This window comes from Homalodisca vitripennis, chromosome 5, assembly GCF_021130785.1.
Source record: "Homalodisca vitripennis isolate AUS2020 chromosome 5, UT_GWSS_2.1, whole genome shotgun sequence".
Taxonomy (NCBI): Eukaryota; Metazoa; Arthropoda; class Insecta; order Hemiptera; family Cicadellidae; genus Homalodisca; species Homalodisca vitripennis.
The window spans coordinates 154,945,982-154,966,068 of record NC_060211.1 but is presented as its reverse complement, the minus strand read 5'-3'; the positions used below and the strand labels follow the sequence as shown (position 1 = coordinate 154,966,068).

Below are 20,087 nucleotides of genomic sequence, written 5' to 3'. Positions count from 1 at the left end.
AAATTTAAACGAGCTCTGGAGTGTTGACTGATACTACCTTTACAAATCAAATCAATTATTATTATAAAAGATCCAAATCCAAAAAATGTGTATCTTTAAAAATTATATTTAACTCTTGTTCCACTAAATAATACCTTAGGACTGCACAAAATGGGATGGGGTAGTAAAAAGGTCAATATTTGTAAGGGATTGAGTAGAACCGGTTACAATAACTACCTGAGTAGCGTCTGCGGCGGAGGAGGAGCCCTCCTGAGTGAAGATCTTCATGACCTGAGGGTCCAGATCGGTCATGAGCACCTCCAGCGTCTGGTCAGGCTGGGGAGGATGGGGATTAGGAGGGTTCAAGGTGTAGAGATACCAGCAGTCTCGTGCTGGTGAGCCCAAGCAATATGCTGTCCCACCTGTTACAACAGAGATCAATCCTTTTATTCCAGAAAAAAAAACAAATAAGTAGTAAAAAGATAATTAAATAAATTGAATGTCAAATTTAAAAAAATAGATAAAAGTGTTAAGGTTTTCACATTAACTATTTTCTTATTGCCACATTTTAACAAAATTTTCTGAAATATTTTAGAAACATATAAATATAGTGTGAAACTGATGAATATAAAAATTAATATACAAATGTACTTAAATAGAGACTGATCTTTAATTAACAAGATCAATTTAAGTTTTTTAGCTATCAGCCCGAAACAATTTCAGTACTTCTACAATGGTTTTGGCTCTATGGACAAAAGGAGTCCAACAATTAAATTTTTAATTATAAAGTATATCAAGATATAATAAATTAAGTATCGCATATCTGTATGTTGTTTTTCCATAGATATATAAATTACGTACTATATGAAACTATCTGTAGAGGAATACAGAAATTTTACTACACAATAAAACTACCAGTAAAAAAATCTGGATTTTATATATCCATTTTCAAAATTAAAATGTTTCTATTTATAGCTCTAAAACACTGTTGAAGAAAAAGCCAATATTGCAGATTGGGCAGACAACACAGCCTAAAACCCAACAAAAGGATTTCTACAATTGGATAGATCAAAATCAATCCCACTAAATATAGTTTAAGTTATATCAAAAGTTATACAAAAATGCAAACTATACACTGTACTTACCATTAGCGAAAAACGAATCCAAAAGAGCAACTTCCTTTTCAAAACTACGATGGGGATTTTTCTGTAGATCAGGGCGTTTAAAGTTTTTGCGTGAATAAAAAACATCCTGAAAAATAATAGCAAGAGGTCAAAACTATTAAATACTTAGAGAATGTTAAAAGTACTTCTCAGCTTGTTAGTAATATTATTTATAATATTTTCCCTGGAAATTTGATATACATTTTCATCGTTGTTGTGTCCTTGCAGAATCATTACTGATATTATACAAGTTAAGAGACCAAGTTGAAATAATAATACAATGCCTGAAACTCAGTTTATGGAAAAGTCACTGTACAAATTAAAATTCCTGCGTTATAATGGGAGTTAATCAATGAATACGATTATTCACTAATTATTTATTTATTTTAACGGTATGAAAAGTTGTGCAGATATAAATTAATAGACAAAATCTTTTTCTAATAGGTAATATCCATATTATCTGTAGCACACAATATAATCATTTTATACTGGTTTACAATTCAATTTATCTATTACATTTCTTTTAAATTTCAATTGTTAAGCAAAAATTTAATTGAAATTTGCTGAAAACTTAGGAATTACAAAAAATAAATTGAAATAAAATTAATTAAAATTATAAATATATGTTTTTATGTCATAATAACAATTTTAATTACTTTGAAACTTAAATTAATTTTTAAGAATATAGTGTTCTGGTGGCCACGAGGTGGTACGGCCCAATGAAAAATATTAAACTATGAAGTAAATTTCTCCTTAATTTTTTATTGCAGAGTTTTGCAGACACAAAATTTTAATATTTTTACTTGAAACTCAGAAAATTTATAGCCACAAACCAATACACTCAATACATATTTTGTTTACTGGAATTTGTTTTTGTGTAAAGTGATTTTCCAAAGTTGTTGATACTGAATTTCATTATTAAAAAAATGACACACAGTTAAGAAGTAGTAAAAAAAAAATGGATGAATCATCTATAAGTAAAATAGCACTCCGAATAATTAACCACGTGTTTGTTTGGGAAGTACGCAATGAACTACTAAGGTCTTTGCGGAAGTTTCCAATTATAGCGAATCTATATTTAGGGGAGTAGTGAGTGTGTGCGAGAGAGAGAGAAATAGTAGCCTCACATAACCAAGGATTGTCATTACCTGAACAAGAGAGACCTCAGTTCCACTCCAACATTCTTAATGGTTCTAGTCTGATTCATACTTTTCATCACAAACTATTTCAGTTACTATACACTGTATAAACTTAGTAACATCCAATCTTATGGAGAAATAAACACATCCTATAAATTAAATTTAAAGGCCAGAAAGTTCAATGTGAAGAATTTTATGATTGATGTTTAAGGTGAAACTAAGACTTCCAAGAAGAAACATACACCCCAAAATGGATCCATACTACTACTGGAAGGGTAGCTATTTGTCCCATGACGTGGAAAATTTGCCTGCTCTTTTTAAATACCACTAACATATATGAGTGAATCGCTGGAGGATGTTGGTATGGTTATAGTATTTTGTGTTGCTTCCAAATCCTCTTCACCATAGTGAAATTCTAAGAAGCGAGAGAGCAGTTAAATTGAGATCCACTCTGAAATGTTAAAATTTCATACTGCCACTTAAAATTTTTATCTCAAGATTCAATTCAAATTTAGAGCGAATCAGGATAATATCCAGTCTAATTAGAAACAATACAATTTCCAACAAGAATATATAATTGATATTATAAAATATTAAACTACAATTAAACTCACTCCATGCCCTAAGCATTTATGCATTAAAATATCATTAATGCTTTTGTATCAGCATAAATGATTTCATGAGAGGAAAGCCAAACTGACTAATTTTAATCTTTCCTTCAAGATTATGGAAAAATTAATTATAGCGTTCAAGTTATATGGAGCATGGTTAAGTGAGTACTAACTGTAGCTTATAATTAGTACAATATTATAAACAGATTACATAATAACACATACCTCAACTTGGTCAAATCCTGCATAGTTTTCCACTAGCAGCATGAGCGGCGTCAGACACTGCAATGGTGTGGTCGTTCCACACGTCTTCAGGATGAAGCGGCGACGGGCCACAAACAAGCTGCTTTCACTGGAACACAATGGTGTCACTTCAGATTTGTAATACATATTCATTTACCGATACATGAAGAGAGCAATGTGGAACACCAAAGTCTGAGAGATCTTAGCTTGACTTATATCATAATATTATTCAAATCAAGGTCACTGTTACCCTATTGTTGAATTAGTGTCAAGATTACTACTACTGTAACTAAACAATTTAACTAAGCGAGTTAACCTTCCATCATAACAGTAACAATTAAAATACTAGATCCAAGGGTAATTTTGTCGTTGGGCCACATCGATTTCAGCCAAGGCAAAAATTAGTAATTTCATTTTCGATATAGGGGGGCTATCCAGAAAGTATCAAAAGTTTTCCAATAAAAACATTTTTTTCATATATATATATATATATATATATATATATATATATATATATATATATATATATATATATATATGTATTCTTTAATCCATTGTTTTCCATTGAATTACTACACAAATGAAGGAATTTATCATTCTATATCTAAAATTTTTCAATTTTGACTCTTTAAAAATCCTCCACTGGCTATTTAAAGCACTGTTATACATCGGCATGCTATTTGGCATCAGCATTAAAGATTTCAACTTCAATTTCATGTATCAAACTCTGTAAAATTTGAGGAAAACGTTCTTAAAGTTCCGTAATTGTAAAAAAAAACTTTTATAAATACTGATATTAATTTCCATCACCAGTCCCAAGGCTAGTTCTATCACTGCGGTTTCATCTTCTTGCACATTGGTAACACCATTTTAAAAATCAATGGACTATAGTCTTACTCGGCTCTTATTAATTATTCATTCCCCTACACATCACACTTACAAATAATTTTAAGTTAGATGAACCAACAAAAATCTGATCACAAAACACAATTGAAAAGTGGTGGATTTTCATTTCAGCGCAAATTTTAAAATGTCACAGAAAGTAAAGTAGGAGCAGAATGGTTCTAACACTACCTCATTTGGATCAGAACATTCAAGTGAGTTTAAAATTTTGGAAATATTACTTTTTAGAATGTATTTTATTGTGTGGCTTTTATTAAAATCTGTATTATTAATATTTATGTTTTGTTGATTTATTTATTTACTATCTTACTTATTCATGAGCAATCTGCTGGTAGGATGATTCTAATGAATTACATACAAACCACAAAACAAAAGTCTTTAGGGGTTTATATTATTTTTCATACAATTTTTATATAAATTGTATTTCTGGTTTTAACAAATTGATTTCATTCCTGGGAGTATGTTATCTTACTTGCTATAATAATTACTTGCCATAGGTCACATCTTGACCAGATATACAATCATGTAAAATACAGTTTTTACTTTGTTGGTGAATATTAATACATTACATTAAGATGTCTCTTATTAGTTGATATATCTTTATTTTGAAATTGTAAGGGGTTTTTATTCTTTTTCTAATGCTCTCTTAACCCTTACCGAGCCAATGACTTTACTAGACGTCATGTCTAAACTAGCGCTAAAAGCCAACGACGTCCACTGACGCAAAATCAATTTTTTACTTTAATATTATTTAAAAGCATTTCTGGGTAACAAACTTAGTAAAAACTGTTAAACAAGGTTTATCTAAACAAGAGACAACCGTTTGTGTCTATTTTGAAGGTCACGGCTCTTGTTCGATCAACAAAATAGCGGGCGGCCAGATGTTCATAGTCTCCCGCAGAGCCAACAACGTCTACTGACGCGCGCTCAGTCCGCCTGTAGTCTTCCGTGAGGATAGATGTTTATTCGCCCTTCCATTTTCGATCCGCGTATTAATCTTTTCAATTTTGATGTTAATCAATATTTTTGATCAATGTGCAGTGAAGTTTATGTATTATTATCGTGATGTAGGGCTTTATTGTCAAGTTTTTTTTTAGTTCATTGCTTTTATTTAATTTGTATATATATAAATTTTTACTATATTCTTTATATTTTCTCTAAATACAAATTATTATATGCTTGTTTTTTGTAAAATATATCAATAATTGTGTTCAACTATTGTTAATGTTATATATGAACACATATAGAATGTCAAAATTAAATTTTTTCAGTGCAATTATGTTTTTACCATTTTTTGGCTGTAAATTTACAATAAAGAGTGAAAAAAAATATTTTGTCATTTTTTTACCTCTTATGTTAGGTATAAGAATTATAAAAAAAATTGGTTTTGGTATGTGGGAATTTTTTTATTTTTAAGGTGTATGGCTCTTAGGAGTAGTTTTGGTTATTTATTTGTGGCTCGCTAAGGGTTAAAAAGTTGGACAAAGTTGGATGCATCTCACCTTCTTTTTATAAAATTTTAAGACTATTTTTACTAAGGCAATGTGTTTATAACCATATAATTATGATACACTGCAGTTTTCAAAAGATACATTGCAAGTGATTGTAAGGATTTTAATGATTGGATTTTAAGCAATGAAAACAACAATTGTACACCTACAAGCCTATTGTGTTGGGGGAAAACACATTAGAATGCTCTCATTATTAAACACACAAACTACTTTCTATTCGAATGTTGTGTTCATTGTAAAAAAAAAAAAAAACAATAATACCTTAAAATCTTCTGTACAATAGTTATGCATTTTGCATTAGAAATTAAGACACCCTTAGTAATGTGTAAAAAAATATAAAGAAGAATGAGAGAGAACATTTTTATGTTTAATTTCGTTTTGGTTATTTTTCATGCTCTAATGTTTACGTTACAAGCTCAAAATTTATTGTATCTTAAATACTAAATCAAAATTCAAGCAGTTTAAAGTTGTAACAGATTATCGTTCTCACTTAAGTAAGATACCCAGACAACACGAGCTTTACCTTTTGCTTTTCAACAATGTAAGTGAATGTTTATTTTAGCCAATCATGCAAAACTATTTGTTGGCAATACAAGATCATAAAAATGTTCAATTAAGTCCAATAATAAAGGCTTTACATTTTTTTTTACAAATCTTCATTGATAAAATATCAAGTGTCAAATTGAATTACTAAAAAAACAACTTTAATAAAATATCAAATTAATTAAACTGTTATGTTTGAGAATCAATTACAATTACAGCAGATGTCATTGTATAGGAAATGCTCCAATATATTTAAGTATGTATCATGCTCTTAAAAGATGATTTTTAGGAATTCCATTGTGTTTGTGTCCACAGTTCAAACCTACAGAATGAGAAAATGGAAATGTCTGTTTTTGGGTCGATAACACTGGTTTTGAACTTTGAACCCTTTGCTATCAAGGTTCTCAGTAAAGATCAAGTAAGAGGGCCAGTAGTAGGCTATCTTATCATTTCATGGATTATTATTTGTTCAATTATGACATTACCTACATCTTTAATCATCTTTTTTTATATAATAATACTGAAATTATCTAATCTTACATGAGGAATATTTTTTGTAACATTCTTAAGACTGAAATACACAATCGTTTTGTTTTATAAAATATTTTCTAGGAATAAATTTACATTTTTAAACACCAGTAATGCTATTTGGAGATCATGCCTGATTAGTATCTTAACTTATCACCTCCAATGGCCTAGATTCAAGTTTTCAGGCATTTTCATAAACTAACAGATCAGAGACAGTTCGCTTATCATCAGATTGTGTGCTAAAAATGGAGGAAATTATGGTCATATACAATTTAATATTTTTGAGAAAGTCTAGTTTAAAAGTTGGAGCACCTATGCTTGATTTCCCATTGCCAGAAATTGCCTAGGTGGCAAAATGAATGAATTCTTTACTTTATGCAAAGTTAGAACAACGCAGTTCATCTCATTTTGGTTTCTATTAATATGTTATATGCAGACTGGAGATTGTGTAACTTCTGCAACTAAGCATAACTTTTGTCCAGGTATGAATTAAGTTATACTGATCAGAATCCACTTAACAATTATGTAACAACAACTTCATACAAACAGGATATTGAAATGCGTCATTTAAATGCCCTCCCCACCAATGCCTCTGGTTATTCCAGCATAGTATATTGTAATTTTGTAAACCTTGAATTTTTATCATGATACAATATTATTGCACTATTAGTATTCAAATTCATACATGTTTGCCTTACAGTTTTTAATACCAGTATAAATCCAGAATTTTACATAATATTTTTTATGTATCAGCCTCATTTCTACATCACCACCACAAACAAGAAAATGGAATATAAAAACTGGGATTGAGTATTAAATCAGTTCTTTAAGTCTATAAAGAAGTTGGTCTGCTTAGTTTTGTCTTATTCGATCAGTAAACCATTTGCATTGCTACATATAGAAACATTCTTGTAATGGTTTTGCTTCTAGTTTATTTCATATCGAGCATAATGACCCATGTATGAGTTTTGTATGAAAATATCTACAGGAATTTTCTTCAACTCATAACAAGAAGAGTTTGATGTCAGGGAACATGTTGTTTTCTTACATACATACACCATAAAGCCCTGGAATTACAAAATTCTAAATTACTCTAATTCATTTGACCATTAAGACCACTATAAACAATTTGAAGCAAAATATGTAAAATGCATCGGTTGTAGGAAAAAATGTGTAAAAGATACAGTCTGAAAGGTAAAATTTGTGATGAGTTATTCATTAAGTAAAAATTAAATACATTAAAAACTGTATCTGTTTATAAAAATTTAATTAAAGTAGCCTAAATTACCGATGTGAATTTTATTGGATCTTTTTACATAAGATGGCAAAATAGTATAATTTAAAGCAACAGCTACAAAATTACTAAAAGTTTTCTTTGTGTATGTTACTTTTATGGTAGAATAAATTTAAATGTGTGTTTATATGGCCAATAAACAGATGTATAATTTTTCAATTTTAGGAAATTTTGGTATAAGTGTAAACGTACATGTACATGAAGAAGTACAATGTACAATAAGTATGGTTCTCTGTTAACTAAATACTTGCTGTTGGGGACTGTTAATCTGTGAAATGCATAACATTTTGGATTTGTGCCCTAAAAGAATGAAATTAATACATATGGATAAGAACAGAGAATCAGATATTTGTTATTTCTGTTATTTGCAAACAATAAATTTACACTTTAAGATTGTCACAATATTCTAAGTACATACGTGGGCACAATTTATTTAAAATTAAATCTATAGAGAATATCCTCAGTTTTTTTGTCTGACACTAAAATAAAACTTTGGCCTTGCTGAATGGCACACACAAGCCAATCCGAGAAGAAATAAAAAACATGATAACAGCGGTGCTGGCGCTGGCAGGGTTATCACACTGCCTGATGTAGATGCAAAGTGTTATACAATAGTGTATAATTTGTGTTATTACAGTGATGTAACGATACTTAATGATGGATTGCATCTCACTGTTCATTAACATTACAACCGGATTCAAGGCTCTTTCTAGAATGGATGTTGATAAAAATGCTAGAACAATATTACAATACAAAATTATTAGAAATTTGTTTTGTCAAATTCTAATTTATTATAATCATACTAGTATAAATAATAAATAAGAATGTAAATAAATTCCACAATGAAAGTACTTGTCTCCGCTGAGACTTCTCTTCATTACTACACATAATACTAACTACACTCTTCATTACTACACATAATACTAACTACACTCTTCATTACTACACATAATACTAACTAAACACATTTATTTATGCATTTTATGATGTAAACTGGCTTTAAATTTATTCTTAGACTTTATTTTCTAACCTAAATGTATGATACATCATAGCTCAAACCAGTGCCTCCTCTAACACTAAATCCAGAGACAGCCCTAACAACATGTGAATGATGGCTTCTTATTATGTTTATACAAACTTTTCTTCTATGAACATAAAAATATATTAATAACTAGTATTATTGCAAAGAAATTCGGGTAGTCAAAGTCAAAATATACTTTATTAAAATAAGTCATACATAACATTGTGTATTTGAATAGAGTTAAGGCAAATAAAAATAACTGTTAAATTATAACTTAGAAAAGGACCAAAAATAATTTTGATAAGAGCACAGAAACCTTTGAAATAACACAAATAGATTATAACCATTTATATTTTTATAATTCCTTATTGTGTTTTCTCAGCATAGAGTATCTAGGAAAATTCTGAATACGAGTATGGTGCTCTCTCAGTTAAATATTTAGTTTCAGTTTGTATTTAAATTTATTGCAATTTTGCTCCCTCTTAATTTCATTTATCAATTGTGTCAAGAATTTTTAACGATGTAACTAGTTTTGTTTTTATAAAACTCCAAATTGGTCTATCCAAAACCACTTGTTTCTGAATATTATAGTAATGGTTTATTTCAAATAGAAGTTCATTGTGATGTTCTTTGACGTACTTTATTGTTTTCAAGACATAAACTATAAAATAATTTTTTACAGTGACTAAATTTTTTAAATCAAGCATAATTATTCTTATAGGCCTTTTTTGTTTAGTGCGAATTTTATCTAAGTTATATTTAGAAGTGAGTTCATATAATACATTTTACGTAAATGTGAATGTATTAAAGAATAAAAAATGGTTTTTAAAATGGCCAAATACAATATACAAATGTTGGGAAAGTTTTAGCCATGTTGGGCCATCCATAGCTCAATATTTTCAAGATGTCACACAGCACTTTTCTAAATACAACTTTAAAAAATACAGTACAATTTTAACTACAATTTTGAAATATGTATGCTAACTTCACGACTTTGATTTTGCTGGAGATTGCTCAGGTGTTTGTTTTAGGAAGAAATAATACTCTTTGGGATTGTTAAAATTCATCCTAAATTTTTACCCTAATGTGATTGCAGTCTGAGCACAATAAAACCATAGTTTTCATAATGTAATTTAATATTTAGAAAACACATAAAAAATTGTTGGGGGATATTCCCAAACACTTTGCATAGGTACAAAATATTTCCTATTAATTTAAAAACATATCCCATTTATAATGTTCAAATTCCAACTGCTCATCAATTTACAAAAAGAGATAAGATTTTTTGTTATTCTTATATAGTACTTTTAATAATTATGCACAATTCAATTCATTTAGCTATGATTTTTTAATAAGGCAAATTGATGTATGATTTGGTATCAAATTGTATTTTTATTTTTTGCTTTATAATATGCTGTAAGTAAATTGCGGACATATCATAAAAATTAAAGAATAAAGGGTATCCACCATGTTAATAAAACCACACATACATTATTCGTATCTAAAAATTTGCAAGTTTGATTGCTATTTTTTATGAGCTAATCCAGAAAAGATCAGATCAAAGAAATGTAGTTTAAAAGTTCTTGGTTCATAGAAATAAACTGCTGACCTCCTATTTTGCCTAAATACTGCAAAAAAGATTAGTTCAAAAATTCTCTCCCATATGGGAAACCTGGTTGAAACATTTATGAAATATAGATGTTAATGAATCTTTTATACAAGAGAACCTTAAAAATCATCGTTTGGTTACATGGATGATGACCACTTAGGCCCGTATGTTTTCACTACTACTACTAGTATATAACTACTTCATTTTGTTTGCAAATTTTACCGCAAACTATACTTGATCTCCCAGACTAAAAAGTCAAAAGATATTTCTTTCTATACTGTGAAAACTTATAGAACCAATTTCCCTCTGCACAACCAGTATAGTTAGGGTTTTTAAATAATGTCACTCCTCACTAAGAATTATAGATCTGTAATAACTGAATGGATCATATAATAAAGTAACATGAAAGAATGCTCAGTACTGTATCACCTTGGAAATATTATTGAGTTAACCAAAAACGTGTTAATCACAAGATTGGTTATTATTTCATGGGTCTGTCTATACATCGGTTGGTTACTCTTAGCCAGCAGTTGGCCATTGTGCAGCTGTGAAGCATTGAACAAGTTTCAACTCTGAACAAAGCGCTAATGAACAATGAACACTGCCCGAAGCTGCTTTCTTCTATTCATCCTCTACTTCTTCACTTGCATTCATCAATTTGCCAGAGTTCAAGGGTTCAACACTATACTTTATATGAACTCCAAATAAAAACAATGCATATTCCATGCCATAAGTTTAATGGTTTAAAATAATCCATATAAATTCTTACAATAACTAAGAAAAAACAACAGTTCATGAAAATAATGTTTAAAGATTTCTTTCAGAGATGACTCTAAAATATATACTTTGAAACTGGAAACTGTCAATATTTTTACAATAAACTGATTAGCTATTGACATAACAAAGCGCTTAATGATTTTGAGGACCAAGATAAACCACAAAACTTTACATTGTTGGAAAAAGTTATGTTACATTTAATTTTGTACAAACTATTTTTTAACATTCTTAATACATGATTTATTGTTTTCTAATAAGACAAAAGTTTGAGGTTTTTTAAAATTTCTTAAAAATAAAAGTTTATTAATTAGTATTAATTTCCTCTCCCTTGATAAAATCTTAAATGCCAATTATGAAATAAGCACATAGAGCTCTTAATAAACCTGAGTGAGTTTCATGTAGAAACTAAGCTGTATACAATGAAATAGTTTACTAAGAGGAGTTATGACAATGGTAATGCATTGAGAACACTATAAAATCATGGGATTGGTTTTTAGATTTGAATCAATTTTTTTTTAATAACCCAGGATTACTCACTCACGCTCACTACAATCAATATAAGTGTCTCATTTTGTGTGTGTGTGTACAAAAGTATACTATGAGTGAAGATTTTTTTACTGGGTCAATTTGTTATCAAAGTAGAAAATTTAAAAAAAGTTTGGAGGTAAGTACAAAGTTTTTCATAAAAACATGTTCTAGCTTGGATTTCAAACAATGTTAAAATGGTTAATTTGAGCCTGGCTCTTCTCGCTCTATTGTATGGTATTAAGCTCAGTTTTTCTTGCTCTACTGTATGATCTAAAAATCAGCTCTTCTCGCTCTACTGTATGGTCGGAAGTACAGCTATTCTCATTCTATTGTATGATCTAAAGTACAGCTATCCTCGCTCTACTGTATGGTCTAAACCCCAGGACTTCTCACAATCATGTGCACTGGCTAAATTTCTGGGACTCTGGGAGGAAAAGGGTTGATGTTAAAACAAATTAGTTGACAAGTGTTAAAATTAAAATAAACAACCCTTATATCCAATATAATTCAAACAGATACTGTTAGAAAAGATATGTTAAATCACCTAAAAAAAAACTTTTTGTTGCAACTGAAGTGATTTAAATTATATATTTACATAATAAAATAAATATAATACTAAAAAGTTCAAAATAACATAATTCACACCTACAAAATATTCTCTTAAAAGAAGATTTAATTTTGTTGTAAGTCCAATTAGTTGTTGCCTATAATGGAATAAAGTTTGGCTTTTTGTACTGTGCCTACAATAGATTGTTATGTATAAAAAAATACTCCCACCCTCTCTGTTTATGTTTTCATGGTATATACCATTTTATCACACATTTCAACACAACATTGTTTAATTTTATGCCTCTACCTGGATTGTAAGACACCAGTTTGTACTCGTACAAAAGAACTTATACAGCCTCATGTGTGACCATATTTATTATGAAAGTGTGGGTCCCCAGCCCAACGAAAGTGTTGAATGTTTGATTCCCTTCCCTTTGCTGGAGGGGACAAAGCCTATCCAGAGCTGCCTTGTGGTTACCAGCCCTGGAGCTATTTGAGTACCTTTTGTTGTTACTTAAGGCTGGCTGGATTCTGGGCAACATTGTGCGTGTAACAACGTGTGGTATTAATATATATGTTGTTTATACGGTGCTCTCTGTTAGAAAACGGCTGAATAACAGAAGGAACGCAAACTATTTTTAACATCTATATTTTTATGTGCAATGTTTTAATTTATGAATGAAAAAAAATCTATTATCTATAAATATAATGAAATGTTACATTTCTACGAAATAATTCTGTAATGATTGAAATTTTCATAACAATGAACAGTAATAATCACTTAACAAAATTAACCAAAGTAAAATTAGATATCTCATAAAATTTACACTCTGAAATGTTTTCAGCCGACTTGTGCAATTTCAAATGAATTAACCCAAGTTAATTACGGTTTGTATAATTATTGATATACCCAGTAATTTTTATTCTATTCTTGATATGTTTTAAACTGTCATAAGATAAATAATTTATGAAATTTATTGAATTTGTTATTTGATCCTGCCCAAACATTCTTGAGTTAGTGTAGTTTTAAAAAAATATAAAATAAACCCCTTAAAATCCATTCTGAACTTATTCTATGAGTCTAACAGATTATTGCTACCTACAAAAAGCTACCAATGTGTGAAATAAAAATACTACCTGGATATTATTTACCCTGTGTGAAATAAAAAAAAAATATGTAGTTGATTTGGTGGTGAAAATCAGTCAGAATAGTTTGTTTTGATAAACTGTTTGGAATTATTCTGAACTATTTGTCCTTCACAGTATCTTTTATCAAACTTTAAACAGTGATTACTGAATTGTAACAAAACATTAGTGTGACCACCGGCATCAGTAAGAGACATGTGACGTAGGGTGATTGAGTGGGCTATCAGTTTCAGTCTGATGTGTTTTCTGAACTATTTGTAGTATCGTTCAGTGATTACTGAATTGTAACAATACATTAGTGTGACCACCGGCATCTGTAGACATGTGACGTAGGGTGATTGAGTGAGCTATCAGTTTCAGTCTGTTTATGTGGAATTATTCTGAACTATTTGTACTCCACGGTATCGTTCACCAAACTTTAAACAGTGATTACTGAATTGTAACAAAACATTAGTGTGACCACCGGCATCAGTAAGAGACATGTGACGTAGGGTGATTGAGTGAGCTATCAGTTTCAGTCTGTTTATGTGGAATTATTCTGAACTATTTGTACTCCACGGTATCGTTCACCAAACTTTAAACAGTGATTACTGAATTGTAACAAAACATTAGTGTGACCACCGGCATCAGTAAGAGACATGTGACGTAGGGTGATTGAGTGGGCTATCAGTTTCAGTCTGTTTATGTGGAATTATTCCTGAACTATTTGTACTTCACAGTATTGTTCACCAAACTTTAAACAGTGATTACTGAATTGTAACAAAACATTAGTGTGACCACCGGCATCAGTAAGAGACATGTGACGTAGGGTGATTGAGTGGGCTATCAGTTTCAGTCTGTTTATGTGGAATTATTCTGAACTATTTGTACTCCACGGTATCGTTCACCAAACTTTAAACAGTGATTACTGAATTGTAACAAAACATTAGTGTGACCACCGGCATCAGTAAGAGACATGTGACGTAGGGTGATTGAGTGAGCTATCAGTTTCAGTCTGTTTATGTACCCAGTCCCTATTCTGGACTTTGCCCTTTGCACAGACAAGCCTTACTCTGAGTAATATTATTTTTCATCATTTAATCTTGAACACATATAATCATTTTACATAGTATTTTTTTTAACATTTTTCACAAAAAAGAAATATAAAGTATAGGTAATTTTGTAATATGCTGTATTTATATCTATTAATGATTATTCATATAATACAGGCTATCAAAAGTTACAGTTGTACCACATAGTGGTGCTATAGTGAATTTATCAGTGTATCTGTACACATAGTTTGTCCTATATGCAGTTTAGATCAAATACTAGGGATTCCCCTATAAAAAAATAACACCATAAAACTGTTAGTCTGGTAATTCCTTCATTAAAACTTAACTGCTCATTTGAAAAATAATAATAATTTTAAAATGATTCACAAATATCATATTTGGATTTTTCCATTTTCATTTTTCATTTCACTTTGTATGCATAATATAAGTAAATTGCATCATGGCAATGAAAAAAATATTTTTTAATACATTTAATATACCTCCCTCCCCACTATAAATTGATTGTATATTTTTAGTTATATACAGTCAATTGTTTTATTCTCATGTAAACTATACAGATGGTTAACAGTGCAAAATACTATTTAAAGAAAGGCTGTAGTTAATATTTACATTAAAACAATTTAACTTTTCTATACAAGGGAAAATTATTAAACTCTGAATGAAATAGTTTACAACTTAAAAATTAAATTTTTAATTATAAAATTAAAAAGGACTTTAAGAATATAACTTTTAAGTTAAATAAACAATAAAAAATAGGAAAAAAGAGTATTGTAGCAAAATAAAAGCCATCAGCATTAGCATACAAAATTAATAAAAATTACAAATTAAGCGTGTACATTAAGTTTTTTTCTTGAAGTAAAGAAACAGTTAGAAAATCTTGTTAAATATTTGCTACATATTGTTGAATAGTATGCCAATACAAACTTGGCACACAACAACAAATGGAGGGAACATGTAGACAAACATGGTGTTTATCATAACATCACTGGAATCCAGTAAACATCAAGGTTATACAAAGATTCTCTATCTACTGTACAGTGATAATGAAAAGTGTAAAGGCGTTTGGTATGTGATAATGGGACTCAGACAGACAGACATACAGAAGTATGACAAAAAGTGTTAAAACTCTCACCTTAAAACATAGGCGTCCACTTGATCGTTACTGGAGAAGCTGATCACCTCACAGCGTACGATCTTGAGTAGGGACTCCAGTTGCTGCCTGCAACAAACAGTACAACCATACAGACTGCAAGAAGTTTCTAAAACTGTTATATAATTTGTTAAACTTCATTTACTAAAACAGTTACATCATTTGTTAAACTTCGTTATTTCTATAGAATATTAATTCTTTCCCATGAAAAATTAGAAAAATCATTGGAAAATAGCTGGTGTAAAAATATGTTATAAATATTCTAAATGTTATTTATTTATTTTATTTTTTTGTCCTAAGGGAAAAGGACAGCTTGTCCCTGCACTTAGTGGCAAAAGGACCTTTGCACCTCCCTTATTTAAATTTGTGTCCTTAAAGTCCGAGGATTTTGCAGAAGCCTATTAGATTTGAGGGCTTCTGTTCTCTGGTATCTCTTGGAGCTGAGCAGATACGCTCCCAGGAATCTTTTCCGAGTTTCTAAGATGGCAGGAAAATCTAACCAAAGATGCTCTGCTGATTCCTCCTCTTCTCCACAGAGTCTACATTCATCAGTCTGGCTAAGGCCCGCCCTCATAAGATGTTTCCTTAGGGGGATCCATGTCCTGTCAACATCCCTAATATCCCTAAATGTTATTGATGATTCAAGAAAATGACAGATTCTTGATCTTTTTCTCACTTGAAGGGAATGATATGTTGAATGAAACCGTTCTAGGAGGTGAAGTATGACATCCCTCATGGCGATAATCAAAACCCCTCCAAATCCAAACAACCGTATACGGAATTGACATTATAAAACCTCACAACGCAATATAACTGTGTTCTGGGACAGTTGTGATGTTTTGCTCATGGATTTCATTCCACAAAGAACGACCATAAACACAAATGCCTACTGCACAGCACTGAGAAACTCCATTCAGTAGTTAAGAAAATTAGACTCAGCAGGTTAATAAATGGATTCTAGCTCCTAAATAGAAAGCCTCCTTAACTCTTTCAACTGGACAATCTGCCGTACAGCCTGATGCTCCCAGCAAGTTACACCTTTTTTGACACCTGAAATGAATATCTTGGCGGGAAAAATTCATTGTCCATCAGGAAGTGGAATGTGGCTGTAAACTTCTGGTTGTCAGAATAGGAGAAAAGTTCCTGTAGAAGAATTATAACTTGGTTTTAAGGTACTGTATGAGAAATATTCAGGTAAATGAGGCAACCAGACGTATAAAAAAATATTCAAAAGAACTTAAAATCTACAACAAATGTTGTAAAAATATTTACATTTTTATAAGGGTACAATCAAATAGCTGGTCATAAAATAATAATTGTATAGCCTAAAGCTGACACAGGTTTTATTTTGCTAGTAAACAGGATACATTGAAGAAGCATTGAGTTACTCTGCGAAGACTCCTTGCCTGACACATAAATTTACAAATGTTGAAAGTGGAGTTGCATCACCTAAAATTATTCTATGCAATGATAATTTTACTTAAACCATATACGGAGATGTATCAGTTATTTTAACATTATAGCAGCATCCAAAATGTCATGAACTGTTATAATATTCAGTTTAGGTTGATTGGGAGGAATATTTTCACTGTAAAAATAATTTGTGTTCGATACACACATTTCAAATTTAATTTTTATCATTGAGTAAATAAATATATTTACAACACACATTGAATGGGAACTATCGTACAATTAGTGTTTGTGAACAGTATCTTTCAGAAATAATGTTCCAAATAGCCTTGCATTTATTATTACTATTTTCAGCTAAATTAGCTTTGTCACTAAGATTATTGCTTAAGCAATTTCCACTTCAGACTCAATCAATAATTCTATTATAACACATAATAAAAAAAATTGTAAATTCTATCTTAAAATTTAATGTGGAATAATTAATAACACACTGACCCAAATAAATTCAAAACTCTAATTCACAAACTACCTTACAAAACTATCTGTTTAAGCTTTGTAGGAAATTTCTATTGAGAATGTCTTGGGAGTTTTCTTATTTATTTGGTAATTAATAATCAATTATAACTATACTACACTTTGACTATATTTTATATATATATATATATATATATATATATATATATATATATATATATATATATATATATATATATATACTTATTAAGTATGCAATGGGAAAAAGATTTGGTAAAACAATTCACATTCTATATTTTCCTCATGTTATAAACCGCTTCAAGAACGTGTTTGATCAAATAAAATAATACGAAAAATAAAAAGATGATGGGAGTGCCACAGGATCCGAAAACTGGTTCACATTTGATCTGACGTAGAGGGAAAGTTGGCGGATAGTGTTACGTAAGTAATGGATACGGCTGCTGGCAGAATATTGCCACTGTGGTTATGTTCATGGTTTACGACTACTTCCACTGATTGTGACAGCAGAGCCCAGTGGACTGACACTGATGTGACCATTATACTGAAGTGTTCTATCGAGCTATCATAATGAGACTCGACATCGCTACATTGAAGCAAAACAGTTGACCAAACATAACATATTTTATTACAATCTAACTCAAACATTTATAAGTAATGAAGAACACATCTTTAAACACTCTTAGATACTTGCCAATTAAACACTTTTTGAGGCTACATTTCTAACACAAACATTTATCATGAAACATTTTCAAAACTGATTTCAATTCTAGAAGTTAACTGAAAAAGTTCTAAAAGTTTCTATCTATTTTAGTTACATCAATATTTTTACTTTTTTTACCTGTACGTATTATTAAAGAATGTAATAGTTAAAATAATAAACAAATTTTAGAGTTAAAAAAAAAATGTGTTTTGAGATCCTGTCCCTGTTATAAAATTACTCTTATGAGAATGTCTATATATATTTATATATCTGTATACGAATTACTCTAAATAAATGAAAGAATTAATCGACCAAGGCTCAGATATACACTCGCTGTTTCATAGGCCTCAAATAAATTTTGAGAGAGCCAATTACTCTAGAATAGCATTCACTACAGAGTTGCCAATTAAAAACCAATCTTTGAAAACGGTTTGAAAATATTTTCATGAAATGATAAGAACAGATTGTGCCAAAATTCAGAGGTCTGGAGTTCAACTCTTGAATATTTAAAATTTAATAATGTTAAGGATCATTTTAAAGGTCTCTGTCAACCAAAATATTTTAATGAAAATGAAACTGGATTATTTTTTAAAACGCAATCTCTAAAAACTGTGTTGAAAAACTGGAAAATTTAGTAATTTCATTAAAGATATGTGAAAACTAAAAATTTATAATTTATTATAATCTATAAACTGAATAAATTAGTATTTTCATGTATATGTGAAGACATATGTTTTTCTTTTTAGTTGAAAATAATATTTCAACATTTTTAAATACTAACACTGGACACCATGCATATAGATTGGTATTTATGTATTATTCTTCTAGCTTTAATATTAATTTTAAAATAGTTCAGCATCATTTCAATATATTTTAAATTTTAGAATAAAGTGTTCAGTTAATTAAATCTTAGTAACTTTCAAAGTTTTATTAATTTTTAATCATTATTAAATTATCAAATTGACGAAGTCACTGTAAATGCAAATTTGTTATTGAAGAACATTGATTACATAACTTGATATTGTCTATACACTATCAATAAACATTGTTATATTTAATGTTGTTAGAATGCTTGATTTGTACGCATGAAAGTGTTTTAATTAGAATAGAATAGAATATGATTTATTTTTGAAAATATTACAATAACACATTATATACAATGGTATACACAATGTAATAAATCAATAAAGTAACCTAAACCACCAAATGTATACACACAATGTACAAATCTAATGAGCAAACTTAAATAAAAATTTAACATTCTTGTAAATAAAATAAAAAATAAATAAATAAATAACACTCGTAAATTAAAAGAAATATTTTCAAAAATAACTAGGGCCTTTAGAGGCAAGTGCCTGTGGAGAGGTTCCTTTTATAACAAAAATAATTTTCAGCTCAAAGAAAATTTCAACAAAACTTTGATTTTTTTATAAGCTCCTAAACAAAATTGATTAAAAGTGTGCTGCTGCAGTTACAAAGCAAATGAAAATCCACTTAAATAAATTCAAACTAAAATTTACTGTTACCTTCTTTAATTAAACTAGGAATCTATGCAGAGAAGAAAATCTAATTTATTAAAACCCAATAACCACTTCTTTAATGTTTTTGAAAATAACTTTATATTCTCACAACTAATAATTGAAGAAATTATACTAAACATTTTAGGTCCCAAAAAACAATAACTATTTGAAAAAAATGCTAAGTTAGGCTTTGGAACTGGTATTGGTTCTTGCTTT

General features: G+C 29.7%; 1 protein-coding gene across 1 annotated transcript in view; it reads right to left on the bottom strand.

Moving 5' to 3' along the window:
- Positions 1 to 20,087, bottom strand: part of LOC124363041 (S-adenosylmethionine decarboxylase proenzyme-like) — a 37,122-nt gene that overhangs the window by 9,591 nt on the left and 7,444 nt on the right. The window contains exons 2-5 of the mRNA XM_046818105.1: positions 15,729 to 15,815; positions 3,118 to 3,244; positions 1,125 to 1,230; positions 217 to 401 (exon numbers count right to left, since the gene is read on the bottom strand). Of these exons, the coding sequence (XP_046674061.1) occupies positions 217 to 401; positions 1,125 to 1,230; positions 3,118 to 3,244; positions 15,729 to 15,815 (505 nt within the window). The remainder of the gene's footprint in view (positions 1 to 216; positions 402 to 1,124; positions 1,231 to 3,117; positions 3,245 to 15,728; positions 15,816 to 20,087) is intronic.